Below are 12,572 nucleotides of genomic sequence, written 5' to 3'. Positions count from 1 at the left end.
CAGTTTTATTTGAGATCACCTCAATTTTAGTGTTAACAAAAGTCTTATACCAATAAACACCAATGTCACCTTGTTAGATTCTCTCTGATTTGAAATCAATCCATCTGCTGAGATAGTCATTAGCTTTTCTGAATGATGTTTTGCAGCTGATTTCGTAACTGCAAAACATCATTCAAAAACTACAGCTATGGAGAAACGTGTTCACTTATCCAAGCATTTGAGGAATGCGGAGTTAACGCGAATGATTACATTGCCATAGAAACTCGGGACATTTCTTAGTTGGCTTTCCCCACCATATCAGTCAATTCTGAAGATGAAGAGCATATGTAGTTTAATAATGAAACATGTCGTTCGATATACATACCAATCTTTTCAGAAAAGACCCATACCTTTCTTTTCAGAATGTATCTCGGTATTCTCAAGAAGGCATGTCATGTCACGTGTTTTGATCAAACACAGAAGTTTATGGATGGCCGCTGAGCTCAAGAAAATGGGTTCAAAATGAGATGGCTTCATGTCAATCTGTATGAAAACTTTTCATATTTTAACAGTGTCATGAACAAACGAAGACATGATTCCAATTTGCAGTATCTTATTAGTTTTATTTGTCTTAGTTAATTTACTTGTATCCGAATACAAACCGAAATATATATACAAGTTTCTTTCCCATGTAAGAAATAATAGCCCATTACGAGAAGATCACCACCCCATTTTTATTGCATTTCCATGCACAAATGCAATCGTTTCTCTCAAAATTTGCTAACTGGTTAAAAAACATGTATGAGCCAGAAAGTATAAAAGGAAAGAACCAAACATTTAACCTTGCCACATTTCTCCTCTTTACATTGGTAATGTAAGTTCAATCCGAAGAGAGCATGAAGAGCAAGGCAAGATTAAAGACCTGCCAGGCTGATGATCATGCCGATAAGTTCCTTCAAACCCTAATTCATTAAGTTCTTTCTGAGAAATGCTGAAGACATCACCACATCTACACGGATATTCATAGAAAATATCATCTAATCCATCATCATCATCATCGTCATCATTGGAGGGGCATGTTTCCATGTTCATGTCTCTGAGAGAAACATGTTCTATGACATTGTTTCCATCATGAATGCGAGAACATGACTTTGACACGAGATGAAGATCGTAAGACGCACGTTTAGTGGGGTCTTTGAGTACATTCCAAGCCTCCTGAATCCTCAAGAAAGCATGGGAAGAAGATGCAGGAACAGAGTAATTGTCTCCATGGTCAGGTGGACCAGTCGAGGGCTGCTGCTTGTCGGGGTGGAGCCACAAGAGGGAGGAGAGGTAAGAGGCTCTGATCTGAGCGTATGTTGCGTCCTCTGCAACGCCCAAAGACTGGTAGTGCGTTCTCTCCTCGGCTCCCATCGCTACAAGGAAGATGAAGAAGAAGAAGATGAAGAAGAAGAAGAACAGGGGATGTATAGAATTCTCAATGTACCCTCCCCTCCTGGTTTCATATAATTCTCAATATACCCTCCTGCCTAGGCCAAGGGTTTAGAATTCTCAATGTACCCTCCTGATCGTCCTAGATTCCCGAAACGAGTTGGCCGTCCAAGCCCTAGGTTCACTCGTTCTTCACATTTATGAACTTGAGGTTGAATAGAAACGAGGCCGCCACCCCCCCCATTTCCTTATTGTGTTGCAAGCATGAATGTATTCCTGTAATGTGCCCAATTTTCAATTAACTGTGGATTTTGTTCGACCTACACTTCAATCATTTCATTGCTGCGTGGTTTGACTCGAGGACGCCTTACGATCATGTTCGTTGGTCACTTTGTATTGGGGGGAGGTGGTGGTGGTCTTGAAGCACACATGTCTCACCTTATCTTTTTCTTAATAGCACAATAAGTCTTCTCCTAAGTGATGATTAATGACAGAATCACCTTAGAAACAATCCTCACAAGATCAATTCGTGAAAGTTGCCCATGTTGTCCATTGTTGTTTGTTGATGTCATACCATCTTGTTTTGGTGATGTTATCAGACACTTAAAAATATTGGAGATTACTACTATCTGAATGGCAGCTTGTGGTATAAGCTTTGGCAACTGACTCCTTCATGTTTTTTATAGATCCATAATCAAATCTTAAGAAGGGTGTGCATGTTTGGGATTGGTTTGCCTTGGCTTCATGATTGCATATTAATCGGTAGAAGTCTCAACCCATCTCTTGTTCTAGCAGAGATTCAGAAGGGAGGGAAATGGGTTGGTAGTTGGAAAAGGCTTTATTTTTAGATATTTGGTGTGTCCATTAGGAGTCAATCTTTCTAATGCTCAATTGATTAGTGGATTATAAGTAAATTGAGTTATAACTTAAAATGTTGCAAGTTCCAATCTTGTCCATTGATGTATGGCTTAAAGTTACAAAATTTATTATGAAACTCACAATTTTATAATTTTCACCAATAATTCCATGACCTAAGGTTCTTGGCATTCAACTTTATAGCATTTTAATTTTGTGGACGAAGGTTGCGAGGTGTGACACTATCGGATTTAGATATACATTTGATGGCCTGTCCATTTTTATTATTGCAATCCATGTGTTTGCAATTACAATTCTAGGTTTGCATTTTGAAGTATTTCATTGAGATGGAGGGTTTAACACGTGGGAGGACTACAATTACGATGTTGTGGTGACAACTACTCAATAATACAATTTTTCAATGTTCATGTGCTCAATACTTGATCGTATCAAGCCAACATGCCTCTCTTTATTCAACTGGATACCACCATTTAACCTTCTCAGCACGATGTGTGGAATTGAGTATTGACTCTCAATGTTCAAGAATTTTATGAATGAACGGTACAATTGAGAGCTCACATTCTTTTGTTGAGAGGGGAAGGATGCTTCAACATGGATTGGTTTTGCACACAATGAAGATTAAATACTTGAGAAGGAGTTATCAAGTCTACATGCCTCTCTTTATTCGATTGGATACCACCATGTACTATGTGTGATCTCTTCAAGAATTTTACAAAGGAATAGTACAATTGAGAGCTCACATTGTTCTATTGACAAGGAGATGATGCTTCAATATTGAGTGGATTAAATACTCGAAAGAGGAATTACGTGCTATAAAGAAACTAGCACTAACCCAAAATACTAAAATGCCCAAAGTTACCCTAGAGACACATCAAAGCCAAAAAGATATAGTTTTAGTTGGCGAATTCACTGATATAGAGATAGGAGGACATGTAAAAAAGCTTTATATGCACAACAAGAAAATGCCTATAATATTGTGCATGGACAAGTGAGCTCTTGGAATGGACAAGAGCCCAAACTCACTGATGGATACAAGTATCATGCTTAGTTACCAAGTAAGGTTTTGGGAATTTTAAAACAACAATAAGTATTTTTAGAATTTCATGAAACCTCTAGGACATTTTCATTGATGGAAAATTATGGAATTGCTTTATTAGTTCACTAGTAGGTTTTAAAAGATGAAAACAATACTATTTTATTACTTCAAGGTCCATATCTGGATACATATCTAAAATTGCAAGGTGTACTTTAGAGTATACACCAACTTAACATGGCACTTTACCAAACTAGCCCCCATTTCAAGGAATTGATTTGGTATCTTCAAGATGAGAAGCGTTTATATTAAGAGCCTTATGAGGGCTATTTATTGTTGGCAAATATGGATCCTTTGTACAATGACATAATCTTACGTGCTAGAAGAAAGGCATGAAAGGGACTAATTCCCTTTCGAATTACCATTGTAAGAGTCTAGTGCCCCTATCACATTAAACACTAAACTTTAAATCTGTTTTCTAGTGGATGCTCTGCATACGATGATGCTTTGTAGTTTTCTTAAGTAGGCCCCTCTTCTTACACTCTTTCAACAAAGGAAATTTCTTGCACTCAAGTAGTTCTAGTTTGTATGTGTTTTGTGGTAGTACACAACTCCCATATATCCATCCGAATAAGAAAAAAAGAGATTTTCTTGATAGCAAGTTATAATACAAAGAAGCCAAGGAAATAAAAAGAATGAAAGGGATAGAGATGAATTTAAAATTTCAGATGCTTATCTGTCAAGTAATTTATACAATCAGCAATTTCCTCTGCATCATGACTTCTGCTAAGCTCAATAGACTCGTGGAGTAAAGGGCCAGATGTTGATAACAGTTTTTTCTTCAATTTCTTTTGCCTCGGGAGGTATACCGGTGATCCCCTCAATATGTTTAGACACTGCTCAACTCTCTCAATATATAAAATATCCCGAATGCTTATCTCTGCGTCTATAATCCATTCAGGTCCTATGCTAACACTCTGACCAGTGCTCCTCACTACCAAAAGAAGCTTCTCTGTCAGCAATATGTATCTTCCAGGCTCAGATAAAGGCCTACATGTACGGTAAACCTGTTGTTTCCCCAAAAGGGAAAGCAAGTGATAAGATAAACATGTGAGCTCAAAGAATTATTAGTATGCTAATGCCTTCTCACACCCTCATACACCAAAGCAATTAAAAGGAAAAACACAAGTGACATGAGAAACTATGAATAGGCCAATTTCTTCCTATCTATATGGATATAACAAAGCAAGCAACAAGAACAGCAGTGTTGCAATGTACAGGGAAAAACAATAAAATGCCCTAAAACTGTTTTGATATTAACTAGTAAATCTTGCACTACAGAGGCGATTCTGGTTGTTTTGGAAACTTATATATATTAGCTGTTTTGAAACATGTATATTAGTTATAATGGATGCCGCGCAAACCTCATTTTGAAGACGAGATGCCACTGCTTCTCTTAGCACTGCATGGCCTATGGCTTCTTCCCATGAATAAGGTAGTAATGGGCCATCAGTGCTAATATATCTTGGAGGGCGTATCCGCTTTGCTTGTTGGATTGGATGGCTCCAGCTTCGGATGCTTTGTGCTGTTCTCCCAGCTAACTCCAAAATACTTGCCACAGGTCTTGCAACCAAACCCACTGCCCCCAGAGCAATACCTGCCATAGAGAATACGCGAAATGTAACCAGACTTATTTTCCTTTATCTGGGAAATATATATATACATATTGGCATTTGAATTTCAACCTTCGTTCGTACATGGTGATGGTTGGTTACATCTATATTTCGTACTTTCATTTTCATCAGAGTTTCGAGATGACAACCAAAACAATTAAAGAAAAAGAAATTGGAGCATATTTCTCTTATTTTGGCCTCTTAAAAGACGTTAATATATCTTTCTTTCTACAAATAGCCATCTTTTTCCCAAACTAAAAAATTTGAAATTGTTGGTTTGAGTAAAATACGTTTGTGCACAGAGGGAAGAATATCATATCCTCAGCTATTGATACTGTGGTTTTACCTGAATGTCAACTTTCTTATTTCTATTATTCCAAGATAACAAAGAGTGGTTGGCTATACTTACGTGGGTGGCTTTTGTCACAAAGCTGGCTGTGGAAAACATAGAAACTGCTATTCTTTTAAGGTTACTAATGGCAATCACCAACGGTTCAGTTTGAGCTAAACCAAACCGCTTAGGTTCAAAATCTTGCAATTCGTTCAGTTTGGGTTCAATTTGTCTTTGGGGTGTAAGATTTGGTTTGAGTCTTTATCAACTTTAACAGTTTTATGGTTTAACCAGTTTTAAATGATATAAATGGCTTAAATGGGTTGAATGGTTTAGGCTTAGGACTTTTTGTAATATTTATTACATGGGTTTAAGAGCTATAACAGTTACCAGATAAAATCCCAGGAATACCATGTTGTTGAGCTCCTGTTACTGGCGACTGAAGCAGACCTGTAAGCCCCTGGTAACAAAAAAAGTGTGGCTTACTCATAAGTATATATTATGGATATATTTATTTTATTAAAATAAAATCATTACCTCTAGCAATTCACTAATCACACCATAGTCCTGAAAATCCTGCTCTTGCTGGTGCCCCATAGCAAAAGCTGTCACACCCTGCAATACATCACAATATTTCACAAACAAATATCAAAATATTTAGGTAGCTATCATTCAATTTATATAGGACATTCCAGACAAACCTTTCTTGCAGCCCTGCTCATCAGAGTGGCAGCATTGGTCACAGCAAATACAGTATTACTAACAAGACTTTGCGTTCCCAAAGCAAATCCTCCCATAAGCTGTGTTGGGCTCTGATCACATGGCAGGTCATACATGGTTAAAAATACACAACATAAGCAAATCTATAACCATACCAACAATTAGACGGAACAAAGTTTACAATTGCTTGTGTTAACTCTTCAGAGCTAGTTATGAACCTGATGCTAACCCTCATAAATGAGCCTCACCTTCACAAAGATTTGTGCTGGCACTGATACGAAATCCCTGACACCCGATCCCAAACTTCTTATGAAACCCATAGGGTTGCCGAGAAATCCTGCTGATCCAAGTACCTGAGAACATCGAGAATATGAAGGGTAAAATATTTTAAATCTAATCTTTAACCGACCTTATAAATTTCAGGCAACTTAGGAAGAAAAAGAATAATCAGGCAGCACTGACCTTATAAATTTCATGTAGTAATTGTCTAGTATAATGCTTGATTATAATGCCCCTGATTGCATCCCACCGAGCTAATGGGTGAGCAAGAGAAAGTTGCTTCATTTGGATAGGAGCTGCTTCAATATCAATTAATGCCATCAAACCTCGCTGCCCACAGACAGCATTAATTAGCAAAAGGATATGTTCAATGCACTGAAAGCTTCTCTAACACAGTATATAACAATATTGTTCCATACCTGTACTGGGCCTCCATTTCTCCATAGCAACGATGCTGACTGCATGTTGCCTCTACGTTCATGCGACCAGGAAATGCTAGAAAAGCTGGATTAAGCAACCTGTGTTAAAATTTACACAGAATCTAGTGGACGAATATTCAAGAACAATCAATAGAATTAGTAACTCTACATTGATATGCAAGATATACAAACCTTATAACAATGTCAATAGGTGCAATATAGAGATTCTCGATATACACTTTTCTTCCACCCTGAAAATGCTTTGGATTCTGAGTCTGCACACATTTGACAGCTTGTGGTGCAGGCCAGGAATTGTATATTTCTTTCCATTTCAATGTTTTGATCAGATGAAGTTCACTAGAGTTGGGATCGACCAACAATTCATAGTTCTGCGCATTCAAGGATGTTTGTGAACCCATATCACTGGGGCATAAATTGCCATCTAAATGGACTATTTGCTTTGCAGATCCACTTAATACTTCGGCAAAATCAACCATGCAGCTTACTATGTGTTCATCAAGTTGAACTTGAGCAGGAGCTAAGCTGGAATGTTAAAATAAAGCATTAATCTAGGTTGATGGCTACAAAAGCTAATATATTTATATCTGAATAACTACCTGACATCTATTTTCTGAAAACAATCTACAGAGCTTGCAAGATTTCTCCATTTACTAACAGCCAATGTGAAAGCTGAGGATTGAAACTGAACTCCGGTGTTATCACCAGGAAGAATGTTTCCTGGCCTATCCCCAGATGCACGTTCATTTGGAAAATAACTACCAGCCATGAGCATAACAGGGTATTGAGATAGCGGAAGTTGGTTATCAATTTGAATGTATGAGACATTTATATTCAGCTTTTCTTCACAGGAACCCTGTAGGAGCTGCACAGTTACTCCTTTTGCAGATGCAAATAGTATTTCCTAAATAAAGAAACGATATATGATCAAATGAATGTCTCAGTAAATTTATTTTCAAATTGAACAGCATTAAATTATCCAGATTAGTCACAAACTGAAGTGAAGTACAAAAAGCTGGCAGAAACCTGGGAGCTTCAAACAACGGTCCTCTTAGACTCATATCAGAGATGTTAGTTTCTGTCACTAAGTGTCTTTTTTATGTTTTACATTAACTGTACGGAAAAACCAGCACCCAGAATCACCACACGGCCTGATTCTGATCCATAACTTAAAGAGTTTGTTTTCATATAAAAAACCAGAAAATTTCATCCTGATAATATGCATCCTTTCAGACCACAGTATACCCGCTTTACACTTCAAATATATGTGAAATTACACTATCCACAACTCAAGTTGAACAGAACGACAAAAGATTAGACAGAGACAAGAAAGCAATAGTAGAAGAAAGAAATAACGATATGTAAATGTCTGTAAATGACTATATGGTTTATAGATCTGATAAAGATTACAACAGTCTGTGTTAACCTGCAATGTGAATAACAAAATGTCTTTCTACTTTATCTTCGTAAAACTAAGTGGTTTGAATAACTAGCAATTAGGTTTGGTGCCTGATCATAGGAACTGAAATTGCTGCCCTCTTAAAATATCAATCACTGGATTATTAAATACAAAAAGGCAGTAGAAAGAAAGCATCTACAATACAAATTATAGGACTAATCATGAAACGAAATGATAAAACCAATCAAATTATAGTGGTAGGCCCTTCAGCATATACTTGAGACTTCAAATATCGGTAATCCATTTAAGGAGTTCATTTGGCATTGACAACAAACTTTCATCATGCACAATCCTTTCCAGAAAATCACCCATAGTTCAATGTGTATTTATGGTCAATGCCGATAACCCATACCTGTGGTGAAAGGTCAATGATGGATAATCCAACAGATTCAAAGTTGAAATTAAGATTGAATGTATAGACAATATCCGAATCATATGGTAACCCCTGGTTTGGGGGTCCTTCTTTGATTACTCTATTCTTCAGGGGATGCAAATTCATATCTTGAAAAGTCAAAACCTGAAAGAATCCACAATGGACATGGAAAAGTAAAATAACCTTTAGAAGAATTTGGATGTCTATATACTGTTAGTACTAACCCTGATAGCTCCTTCAGCATGGATGGAAACTAGAAACTCCCTTTCTGGCTTCTGCAGAACAAAATAAAATACATGGACTAAGGATGAATCAAAATATTTCATCAGTAACACATGAATGTGTACAACTTTTGAAACTATTGGAGTAGTATGAGTAAACCTGATGTGTAAGAGGAAGACGAATACGAGGATGCACCTTTATCTCATCTAGATCAAAAGTCCCAATACAACCTTCACCAGGAATCTACGATCAACATGCAGAAGTTCTAGTATAGCATCTGTACTTACGGTGTATGGCAACCTTGAACCAACAACTCTTTTTCTCACCTCCAGAACAAGGTGATGGGGACGCCATGGTTCATCCCATGTATAGGGGCACGAAGAGTACGGCAACAGTACACTCTCAAAGTCTGGACATTTGATCTGATAAAACCTTAATCGCTGGAAAACTTGAATATATTAATCAAGGAGTTTTACAATATAATAAGATGGAGTTGAAAATAACAATAAGTGAATCCATAGAACAGTTTACACTATAAGAATACATTGTGAGCTATTCATATCCAAAAACTTTACACCGAAGATTCCAAAAAAGGAGCTAAAAATGTGTCAACCAAATAGAGCAATAGATCAGTAGGCCTATTCATCTGATCTTGATCTAGCATCAACATAAATTTCAAACATCTTACCTCAACAGAAAAATTGTCGATACGGTAAGGCATGAATCCACCCTCATCTTCAGATAGAACAATCATGTAGGTTCCTAAGCTGTTATCTGTCGCAGATATACCATTAAATTCAGCATGTAAGAACGCAGCATTTTGAACCTCAACACGGAGTACTTGGGTTGCACCAGTAACCAAGTTCCGCACTTTCAGTTGAGTATCACCAAGTAGGTCCGGAGCAAAAGCTCCCGACCAATCCCAACCATATTCAACAAATCGAACATGAACTAGCAACGGCCTGCCACAACAAAAAACTATCTTTAATTTATAGGTAACAGACAATATTTTATTGCCGTAGTAGTCTAATGCTAAGGTTTTGTGAAAATTTAGCATTGATTAAGTTGAAACCTGTTCATATCAGACCAGAGGAGATGTGCTTGATTCCCTATAAGGAGGTGATAAGATGCATCAGATCCTTGCTGACGGTAACAAAGATCATGGTTGCATATGTTTGCCAAGATAAACCTACCAATGAGGCAGCATAATTAATTAGTAGATGCAAAAGAGCAAATTCAAAAAGCAGAACATACCGTCAGTATTTGTTTAGCATAACATACCTTGGTTGGAAAGTAACAGTTCTTGTCTTGCCAGCAGAAGCCCCCATTGTGTTAGCAGATACAATTGATAGAATCAAACCTCCTTCTGGCTCTGATGACGGAATTACAATGGTTGTGACTCCTCCAGGTGGGTTTAGAGAAAATGGACGTGACCAGCTTGTTTCACAAGATACATCTGGCAGTAAACTCTTCCGTGCGCAAGAGACTGCAACTCTCGCTTTCAGCCGTTTGTCTCCCAGATGAGCACTTTTCAATGGTGAATACATGTGAGGTTTTAGGTTCTGGGTCTCCGGACTAATTCTTCCATATAGTTCGCTCTCTGATTCACAAGAGATGATATTTTTAACCCCACCGAAAGAATTTGTGGCACTGATTCCACAGAACTGGCCATGCATATAGAGTCTTGTTGAAGGCGAAGGCACTTGTAGGACTGTTTGCAGTCCATAACAGTCTTCAACAGGAGTTTGATCTGCAGTTCCGGGTTTTGAAAGGAAAGCAACAAAGTGCTCCTTCGAATCTCTATTGCTCGTTGTCAATAAATCAAAATCTTCATCAATGATACCTAAATTTACACCAGTGCAATTAAAAAACCAGAATGGTACAGAAATAGTCAATTCTCTTGCACCAGAAAGCACGTTGAAAAGACTTTCAGCTTTGACATACACAGTATAGCCTGAAAACATATGTTACCAATAAATATCTGACCAACGAAAACTTTAGAGATATCTGCAATTCATTAAATTGATGAAAGATAAATAAACAGATCAGTTACCCGAATCAGAATTTGGAAGGAGTTCTAGTGTTTCAACAAAGAGTAAAATATTTTGGTTAGTAGGCCTCTCATCTTCTAGTGAGACATAAGCTGTTTGGACAGGCCATTTTGTAGGCAAGAAACCTGGCACATTGAGTGTCAACGCTAGGTCTTGTCCAGGATTCACCTCAAGGACAAAATTTGAATCACCCTTCACAACAATGCATATTAGCACACTTCAAAACAAATCAATCTTCACTGACAAAAGCTTCAGAACAACTTGTACCTATCTAGAAATAGAAGTACCTGTAAAATACTGATATCAAGATGAAGTCCTGCACTACTTTCCAAAGTGAGGGTTAAAGGCAATGGAAGACAATTTTTGAACAGCAAGGGTGCTTGGAAAACCAAATCCCGGAGAATACAAGTAGATGAATGTATATAGAGTGAGTTTGTAATTTTGCTCTTAATCAAATTTTGGGCATCAAGGTTATTTACATCAATTGAGTATGTCGGCAAATTATGTGGGTGGTCTGCAATAGTTGTTCGGGAAACTGAAGTGACAACGTTCTCTTGTGCCATTATACAGCATCGGAATATTGCATTATTTGGATTTACAGGATAGCTGACAAAGGATCTAACTGAAGCCTGGTTTGGCAATGTCAAAATGTGTGACAGAGACTGTGCTTCACTCCAAACATGACTATTTCCCATTGGACGCCATCTCATTTGTCCAGTCTCTGCCAAATGAACAGGCAATGGCACAACATTGCCTGGAAGTATTGGTTCCATTACCTTCAAGAAAATAACCCTCATCAAATGGTGCTGGAGCAAATTTGACTGAGGCCCCGTCTTAAAGCTTTTAACTAAATATACAATTAGGTAATGCAAATAGAAGCTCTTACCTTGGGGAGAACACCAAATGGAATATCAAATCTAACCTCCATGGGTACAGATGTTGCATTCACTAGACTGACCTGTTTGACAATAGCACAATTCAATCATATAAAGGTCAAGAAAGACTAAATGAAATGAAGGGGAAAATACAACAGAAATGTATTACAAGAATAAATGAACTTACAGTTGAGAATATTCTTATAATCTTGCTGTAATGATGACAAGAAACCTCAAAAACAACTGGCGTACAAAATGCAGATTCTCTGACATCCAAATCTCCTTTCTCACTCAACTTTCCTTCTACAGAATTTCCTTTTCTCATAGCATTTTCAAAAGAGCCCCTTGAGGAGTGAGAAAACGTGACATAAAATATATGTGCACCCACCAAATCCATCGACATTGCAGAAGACACATTAGAAGTTCCTTCAATCTGGATGTGAATCAGCCTGTGCTGGCCACCAGGTGCCTTCTTGTCAGCAAGCCTATCTGAAGAAGTACTGCCTCTTCCTTTGAGAAATACCTGCTCCATTGTCTCTACAATGTATATTGGGACTGAACTTCCTGGCTGTACAACATTGCACAATCCATATCCATCAATTCCTCCATCATGATCTTCAGCCTTTACAGCACCACCCAACCAGTAGTTGATGCAGACACCAGTATCATTTTGTAGCCAGTATGGGGCATATCCAGCATAGCTTAAGGGAGTCTGGTTGAATCCAAGATTTTGTGAAGAATGGGAGAACAAGTCCATTGCACGAAAACTGGCCTGCACGTTTTAAGGAATAAATTTTAACATAGAAAGCATCGTTTGCACATAATAGGTGTTT

The 12,572-nt window shown here is 37.7% G+C and overlaps 2 protein-coding genes across 3 annotated transcripts in view; both read right to left on the bottom strand.

Moving 5' to 3' along the window:
* Positions 1–795: 795 nt before the first annotated feature.
* On the bottom strand, positions 796–1,434 carry LOC147859727 (DNAJ heat shock N-terminal domain-containing protein). Its single transcript, XM_087324331.1, has one exon. It carries the CDS (start codon positions 1,390–1,392, stop codon positions 841–843), a length of 552 nt encoding a protein of 183 aa, XP_087180457.1. The 5' UTR covers positions 1,393–1,434; the 3' UTR covers positions 796–840.
* A 2,516-nt stretch (positions 1,435–3,950) lies between these two features.
* LOC147859726 (vacuolar protein sorting-associated protein, putative (DUF1162)) overlaps positions 3,951–12,572 on the bottom strand; it is a 36,280-nt gene continuing 27,658 nt past the window's right edge. For both annotated transcript variants that reach the window (XM_087324329.1, XM_087324330.1), the window contains 21 exons: positions 11,927–12,511; positions 11,751–11,822; positions 11,152–11,640; positions 10,867–11,056; positions 10,095–10,767; positions 9,886–10,002; positions 9,502–9,775; positions 9,140–9,253; positions 8,973–9,056; positions 8,816–8,866; positions 8,571–8,735; positions 7,359–7,663; positions 6,934–7,284; positions 6,742–6,826; positions 6,506–6,652; positions 6,292–6,396; positions 6,025–6,135; positions 5,861–5,938; positions 5,714–5,783; positions 4,744–4,976; positions 3,951–4,386 (listed from right to left, as the gene is read on the bottom strand). In XM_087324329.1, the coding sequence (XP_087180455.1) occupies positions 4,036–4,386; positions 4,744–4,976; positions 5,714–5,783; positions 5,861–5,938; positions 6,025–6,135; positions 6,292–6,396; positions 6,506–6,652; positions 6,742–6,826; positions 6,934–7,284; positions 7,359–7,663; positions 8,571–8,735; positions 8,816–8,866; positions 8,973–9,056; positions 9,140–9,253; positions 9,502–9,775; positions 9,886–10,002; positions 10,095–10,767; positions 10,867–11,056; positions 11,152–11,640; positions 11,751–11,822; positions 11,927–12,511 (4,650 nt within the window). In that variant the 3' untranslated portion in view covers positions 3,951–4,035. The remainder of the gene's footprint in view (positions 4,387–4,743; positions 4,977–5,713; positions 5,784–5,860; positions 5,939–6,024; positions 6,136–6,291; positions 6,397–6,505; positions 6,653–6,741; positions 6,827–6,933; positions 7,285–7,358; positions 7,664–8,570; positions 8,736–8,815; positions 8,867–8,972; positions 9,057–9,139; positions 9,254–9,501; positions 9,776–9,885; positions 10,003–10,094; positions 10,768–10,866; positions 11,057–11,151; positions 11,641–11,750; positions 11,823–11,926; positions 12,512–12,572) is intronic.

Source organism: Azolla caroliniana, unplaced genomic scaffold (assembly GCF_043228905.1).
Source record: "Azolla caroliniana isolate FFs.n. ecotype wild unplaced genomic scaffold, voAzoCaro1.0.p SCAF_9, whole genome shotgun sequence".
Classification (NCBI taxonomy): Eukaryota; Viridiplantae; Streptophyta; class Polypodiopsida; order Salviniales; family Salviniaceae; genus Azolla; species Azolla caroliniana.
Note: the sequence above shows the minus strand (reverse complement) of the source record. Positions and strands in the feature narration are given on the sequence as shown.

Excerpts from the sequence above, each read along its gene's own strand:
- LOC147859727 (XM_087324331.1), bottom strand. The coding sequence starts at position 1,392 with ATGGGAGCCGAGGAGAGAACGCACTACCAGTCTTTGGGCGTTGCAGAG.